Source organism: Tupaia chinensis, unplaced genomic scaffold (genome assembly GCF_000334495.1).
Source record: "Tupaia chinensis unplaced genomic scaffold, TupChi_1.0 Scaffold000527_1, whole genome shotgun sequence".
NCBI classification, from domain to species: domain Eukaryota; kingdom Metazoa; phylum Chordata; class Mammalia; order Scandentia; family Tupaiidae; genus Tupaia; species Tupaia belangeri.
The window spans coordinates 5534539-5542156 of NW_006160040.1; the positions used below are offsets into that span (position 1 = coordinate 5534539).

Genomic DNA, 7618 nt, shown 5'->3' on the forward strand with positions numbered 1-7618 from the left:
CAAACCGCCCCCTAAAAAAAAAAAACCCCCAAAAAAAAAAAAAAAAAAAAAAAAAAAAGATATTTCACACTTATGGGCCAAGAATTTACATGTACTATTCAAAAGAAAACCGTAAGCTCTTTTCCATTAAAAAAAAATCAATGACTGAGGCCAGCAGGCATGGCGATTAAGGGGGCTGGACTCCCACATGGCCGACTGCAGTTCGAGTCCCAGATTTGGTGGCTCACTTTCTCACTTTCCCTTTCATTCTCTCTGGTCAAATTAAGAAATAATAATAACAAATAAAATAAAATAAATAAATAATTCTTTTAAAAGAATCAATGACTATACACAAATTGCTTCATGGAGAGATGCTAGTAAAATGTGTTTGCTATGGTAGCATGTTACTTAGATAGGGCTCTGGGCACTGAGGAAAAAGGCCTTCTTCTATATTTCTGCAAAAGAGAATGAGTAATTTTGTCTAAAATCTCTGATATACCTGAGATGGAGGATTTGAAACAAAATTCGGGTGAAAGGAAAAAGAACAGAATAGAACCCCCTTCTCAACTCTATTTTTCTTTTTTGCAGTAAATCAGTATTTCAAACATAAATTCCAGACCCCATTTCTCTATTATGAAATTCTAGCAGACTTTGCCAGAAACATTGAGGGAGTTAAACTTCAAATGAAGGCTAAAACAATCTGAAGATCATCTACTCCAACCACCTCTTCCTACAGATGATAAGCGAAGGTGCAGGTATGAAAGTGACCTGCCTAACGTCAGCAGGCTCACAGTGCTTAGGGTTGTGAAATCATCTCTGTATTTATAAGGAGGTCTGCCAGTTCAACAGTTCAGGACGTATGACTTAGAAGTACAGATATAAGGAATAAACCCAATGTTTAATCATTAATTTTAAAGAAAGCGACAAAAAGAAAAGAAACCTTGTTTCAAAATGAGAGGCTGGGCCATTAGCAACTTCGATATGCTTATGTAAGAGATTAGCATCATCTTCAGCCAGCTCTGGACCCTGGGCCAGCTTCTGCCATTCTCTCCGCCTGTCATGAGGTGCTCTTGGCACTTTTTCTGGTTCATGAGGACGATCTAGATTTTTCTGCTATAACAGATGTATTAAAACAAAGCCAATGCTGAAGTGCTAATTTTTTAAAAAGCTACAACAATCAAAATAAGATTCCAATACAATATTGAAAAATGCAATGTCATCATAACAGTAAAACACAGAGACAGTTCGCATGTACATTCAGTTGTATTGTAACTAGTTTGCTGTGATCCTGGATTTCTTGCTGTTTTTTTCTAATTCTTAGTTGTGAATGGAAGTACCCGAAAATAGACAGTATGCCTATGTAGTAAAATTTGAAATCTGAAAATCGTTTCCACATCTGTTAAAATTTCTACCATAAATGGCACCGCCTACCTTTAATGAAAGTATGAAGACTTACTTAGGTTATGTTATCTGGAAAGTAACCAATTAGCTGGCCAACATATTAGAAAAAAACCATTTATCTAATTAATCCATAATAACTATGTCACTCAACAGAAGTGACACAGAACAAAAAGTGATGCAAATAAGGGGAGAAAGAAGAGAAGGATCTAGAGTTGGAGTAGCAAATTCAAATCCCTACAGGGGCAAAGCAGGTAATATACATGAATGAAGCCAGTTAGGTGCAAGATGGGACATGCAGTAAACTACATGGACATATGTCCATCTAAGGCATTCTAGTTCAAAAATGTTAAACCTGTGTTGGCAAACAAAACACTGCCTAGAGGTACAATTTACTTTGCCATTCGCCAGTATGCAAATGCTGGCTAGAGCACTAACAGTCTAGCACAGGAGTACATTACAGTTTGTAGAAAATAAACACTTCATCTCTTCATTACTCTACCTAACTCCAACTTTGTTTCTTTCTGCTGTATTTCCAATTATTAACATGAAATGAAGCAGATTCAAGTAAATTTTATTAAAACAGAAAATGACAACCTAGAAGACAGGTAACAGGAATTCAGTAAGAATAACCTTTCTAAAACATTAATAAACATTGAGGGTATACTCTGTGGCAAGAAAATATCAACCTAACTTACTTTACCAGTATCTGCACAGTATTCCTCATTTCTTCTTATCAGAATGCCCTTCTCTTTGCTGATCACTTATTTCCTATTTGTTCTTCAAGATTCATTACAAGCTGTGTTAGAAGTGTTTACCAACTGTCTGCTTGCAAGGCAGATGTTATTGTGTGCTACCCAAACCCTCCACGCACACCTCTAATGTGGTTTAATTGTACCATACTAAAATAATCTAATTGCTCACATGCACCCCATTAGGCTGGGATCTTTCTATGTTGTTATAAAGACTTCAGTATCTGACTAATGGACCCAAAAAAGAAAAACTAGCAAACTATGGGATTAAGAAAATTTGATATATGCAGCAAAACACAAATATACACAAAAAAATCTTCAATTTTTGAATCTCTTGCAATACCTTCTGCTTCCTCTTTTCCTTCCTCTTATCTTCTGTATCTTGCAACATTTTTTCTTTCCATAGATCAAAGAAATATGAAGGATTGGTATAAAATTTCAAACCTTCTTTACCATCATCTCTGAAATAAAAAAAATATTAATTAAAATGTACATTAGTAAGACTTCCAGAGACTATAAGGATTTAAATAATTTGACTGAAATGTTTTTTCTCTTACATTAATAAAATATAGCATGTATTAAAATATTGCCAAAATAAATTAGAATGTTGTACTGATAGAAAATTTCTTACAAATCAGAAAGAAAACTAAGGAAAATGAAAAACCAGCTGCTTTTCAGAGTTGTAACTAATGATTTAAAGTACAGCTGGGCAATTTTCATCCCTAATTTCTGCTAAAAAACAAATTTTCTAAAAGCCCTTTGGAAAATTCCAATCATTACAAATAGTTCTGCCAAAGATAAAGTCTGCAATGATAATAATATATAGAACAGAGAAGTTTTACAGAGTTACTACCAAGAATCTAATTTATCTATCTTACTAAATCTAAAAACTATGACCTAATCATCAAATACTGTAGTAGCATTTATGTCCAATGACCCTGTGTACTTACAGTTTCAAATAATTACTTGAATACCATTTTATTCAGGATATATGCTGTGCATCTTAAATTACTCATTTATCAAATCATGTGGTGGTAAGGACTCCAAAGAAAGGCCAAATAATTCCAGATTTTATATGGTAAAAAGCATTTTATACAGATATAACATAGTCATTATGTAAAAAGTTAAAGTATATATAGCAAGAGTAGGCAGAACAAACAAAAATAGTAATATTTATTTTGGTAGTATGTTGGAATTCTGAGCTCTGAATGTTTTAAAAATTTTCCATGTGATTAAAAATAAAAGTAAAAAGACAAAAAGCAACTTGTCAAATTGCATTAATGAGTTTGCCAGTGGTTTTTTAATAATATAATTCCCGGTAATAGGTCTTGTCTTTTTTTATGCTAAAACCTTAGGCATTCATCTAGCAAATAAAGCAAAAGTTTCCTAAAAGTGGTGAACAGAGAGGGCTCCCTATGTTGGACAGAAGTCCAATGGAAGAAAGAACGGTAATTGAGCATTTAAATCTTAAGTCTGAAATAAAAACAACAGGAATTTTTATTTATCAATGTACTGACCTATAAGGAGTGAGTATATTGAGAGGCGGAGGTTGTTCACAAACATCATATGTCTCCTGTAATGGAATAGGCAAAGTCTTGCGATCAAAAAGCTGCTGATCTTGAATAGTAGAACTTCGGAAAGCTTTTCTCATTGTTATATCTTGCAAAGACACTAAAATAAAAATAAAGAAATCATTTAATTTTACTATAATGATTAAATATAAGGGCAAATTCAGATAACATATTTGTTTAAAAGTCAGCATGGCCCAAGAATTTGTGACCTCAGTGGCTTATAAATCAGAAACCATATTTTAAATGTTCTATCATTAATTTACCCAATCATTTTGTGCCTAATCTTTCTAGTAAGATTGGTTTTAATGCAGTTTTTATTGTCTAAGACTCAGAAGGCCCTAATAACATCTGAAGCATATCCACATTTCACACCAAACATGGCTTCTTCTTTTCTCTACCCTTGGCCTCCACCATCTTAAATTATCCTTTATTTTCCTTACTCCTTCCTTCCTTCCTTCCTTCATTTATTTTTAAGTTCACATCATTCATTCATTCATTTTTTTTAAGCTTACACCAATAACTCTAAAAGAATATTAACACTTGGATAAACATGTTAACATCTTTGACACAGACAGTAAATTTTTACACATGTACTATAAAGTTAAACTACTATAAAGAAGTATTTTCAAGTACTAGGTGATCTGCATTTTCTTTATTTCCCTTATCTTTTTTATCCCTCTCTGCTTCCCTTTCTCTTTTCCTTCCATCCATCCATCATCAATTAGCTGAGAGAAAGAGAGCACCTCCAACAGGGTCTTGACACCATAATCCACCTCTAGCTTAGTCAGCCCTGGATCAGAGGCAAGCACATGTCTGGCATACTCAGGCAGCGCTCTGGACACAAATCTGGAACTTTCCCATGTGGTTAGTCTCATGGAGTATCACATTTTACTAATACACCACCATCTGGCCCCCTGTATTTCCATTATCTTTTATCTTTACTATAAGAATTTCTATCTAACTAGAAGCTCTTGAAGACTGAGATTGCCTTGTATATTAGTATTCCCAGTAATTAGCACACCACGTCAAACAGATGACAACGTGAAAGTAGCTTTATTCATTTTCTTTCAGACTGTGTAGCATGTCAAATAAGAGTGTTGAGATAAGAAATACATCAAAATGCTACATTCTTAACTCTGAGTGATTTCCTAGTGTTAAAAAGTTAGGTAATTTCTTAAATATTTAAGAAGAATATTTAAGACCTGAGTATATAGACAAATATTTTATATCACAGCAAAGTCTATACTGAATAATCCTCATAAATCTTAAATTATTCTCTTTTTTTTAGAGATATTTTTGCTATAGGGCATGAGCACTCGCCAGAGAGACAGAGAGAAACAGAAAGTGAGAAATCACCCCCCAAAAGGGTTGGCCACACTGCAATCTCTTCTCCTTTCTCCTCTCGGGATTTTGGGCATACACACACACAAACCCAGCATGAGTTTTAAGCTGCTGGTCCGGGACTTGAACAATGATTGATTAAGCAGGGGTCCAGCGATGTAACTATTATGCCATCTGCTGGTCCCAATGATTCTTTAATTATTCTTATGCCTAAAATAGTATCTCTACCATCTATCACAAGTAAAATTCACCGAACATAGATGGATGTTTGGACTTATGGCACAGGGTGGAACAGAGGCTGGCTCTACAATGGCCACGCTATAACTCTGTTTCCAGCAATTCTGCTGCTACATGACTTGTGGCACACTTACAAACACCCAAATAAAATCCAGAGGAGGAAAAAGCTTTCCCCCACTATTACGAGGGGGCGGTATGAAAAATATTTAATGAGTATATACTATATGTGAGATCTTCAAAAAGTTCATGGGAAATGGCTATTATGAAAAAACTTTATATGGGTTTCAAATTTTTTGGCACCAAAATAAACTCGTTATCTTTTGTTTGTTTGTTTGTTTCCTAAGAATCACTTGATTAACTTTATTTATTTACTTTTTTTTCTTTTTGGAGAGGTTTTCGCTATAGGGCGCATGTGCTCGCCGGACAGACAGACAGAAAGTAAGAAATCGACCCCCAGAGGGGATGGCCATACTGCAATCCCTTCTCCTCTGTTCTCCTCTTGGGATCTTGGGCACGCACACACACGCACCTGGTGTGAGTTTTAAGCCACTGGGTTCGGGACACGAACCGTGGTTGACTACATGGGAGTCCAGCGACAGAGCCATTATGCTAACTGCTGGTCCCTTTATTTACTTATTTTAATTTGACCAGAGAGGGACAGAGCAAGAGAGAGCGTGAGAGAGAGAGGGAAAGTAAGAAAGCAAGCCACCAGATCTGGGATTTGAACCGTGGTTGGCTATTTCTACAAACTTTCTGAAATTCCCCCATATATTCTAGATGGTCTCACTAAATTTCATTTTATTTATTTTTTATAACAATTCAGTGAAATAGCAATTACTATCCCATTTTTAAACATAAGAAAGCCAAGGATGGTACAGCTGTAGTACTGTAGGTGGTAGGCTGCTGCTATGTGGTACTGGAGCCATGTGGGAGACCCATGTTTGTATCCCAGGGCCACCTGAATATGCTGGGCATGCTCAGGAGTGTCATAATCCTGGGTGGCTCTCTCATTAAGGAGATAAATAAGATAAGCTTTAAAAGAAAGAAAGCCAGCCAGTCAAGGATAGGAAGTACTACACAACTGGCTTAAGGTAAATGGTTAATAAACAGAAGACATAGGAGAAAGCTCACATCTGTCTGAAGCTAATACTTCTGCCTCAGTATCATACACTGTTCTCACCTTCCTGTGAAAAGTGGCCTGTGTTTTCTATAATCAAAACAGATCAATTCTGGCCATTATGTCACCCCACAAATTAACCCCATAACTAAGGTGGAACCTAAAATTTTATCTTCCAAAACTTTGTTGGTAAAAAATAAAGAGCATATATAGTAATTAGCAAGATGTATTTCCCTATCTCCAACTCCTATCATCTATCATTTGTCTTATTGTCTCATTGTCTTATCTATGACAGGTAAGTGAAAATTATGTTCCTAGTGGTTCCAATTCTATTCCTTAAGAGAAACAAAACAAAAGCAAAAACAAAGGTATCTGGGGAATATTAGCATTCAATGCAATTTGTCAAGGTATAAAATATTCTTTTACCACTTAAGTTTCTAGCATATTTTCTAGTATTATTAGCTTTTAGTGTGGCTTTTTTCCCTTGATAGCTCTGATTCAGTATCATGGTATAGAACATTTTATCAGCAATTTGTCTTTGAAATGCTCATTTAAAGTGGGAAATTGTATTAACTCACCTAACTAAACCAGAATTTAGCAATATGCTCACAGAAAAGCATACTAAAAGAAGTTACATTCTTAGAGACTAAAACCTAAGGATTTCAGGTAATTTTCAAATAATTTTATTTCTATAACAAAAATACACAAATAAATTCTGAGGATGAAAAGGAAAAAAAAAAAACAGAATCCAGGAAAAAATAGCTAAAATATCTTCTTTGTGTCAAAAAATTTAGACCTATTTAGTGAAAGAGAAGAAGAGATTTTAAAAAAAGGGCAGAAAAGGAAAGCCCCCAGAGTCTTGCTGACGGCATGTGCATATAACTCATTTATTACAACATGTACACCAAAGGCCATAGGCAGAGATTTATAGTAAATTCGTGTTTAATACCATTCTTAAATATATCACTCATTTAAATATTTGTGAAAAAATGTACAATATCAATATACTTACACTCTTCTTCTTTAGGATCAAGTTGAGTAACACTAACAGAGAGACGGTCTACACGTTCTTGCAGTGAGTTAACTCTGAAGGAAAAACTATGTGCTTCATTGAATAGTTCTCCAAATATATCTTCAGCATATTTACCTAAGCAAAAATGAACATGTACCATAAAATTTAATGTAATCAGAGATAAATACTGAAAAATGTGATTTCTAAAAGT

The 7618-nt window shown here is 34.7% G+C and overlaps 1 protein-coding gene across 2 annotated transcripts in view; it reads right to left on the minus strand.

The window, feature by feature from the left end:
* WASF1 (WASP family member 1) overlaps nt 1–7618 on the minus strand; it is a 23634-nt gene that overhangs the window by 5399 nt on the left and 10617 nt on the right. The window contains exons 2-5 of one of the 2 annotated variants that reach the window (XM_006156988.2): nt 7408–7542; nt 3647–3800; nt 2473–2590; nt 920–1089 (exon numbers count right to left, since the gene is read on the minus strand). In XM_006156988.2, coding sequence (XP_006157050.1) covers nt 920–1089; nt 2473–2590; nt 3647–3800; nt 7408–7542 — 577 coding nt within the window. Of the gene's footprint in view, nt 1–919; nt 1093–2472; nt 2591–3646; nt 3801–7407; nt 7543–7618 lie in introns of both variants that reach the window. The other variant, XM_006156987.2, reaches the window with a different exon arrangement.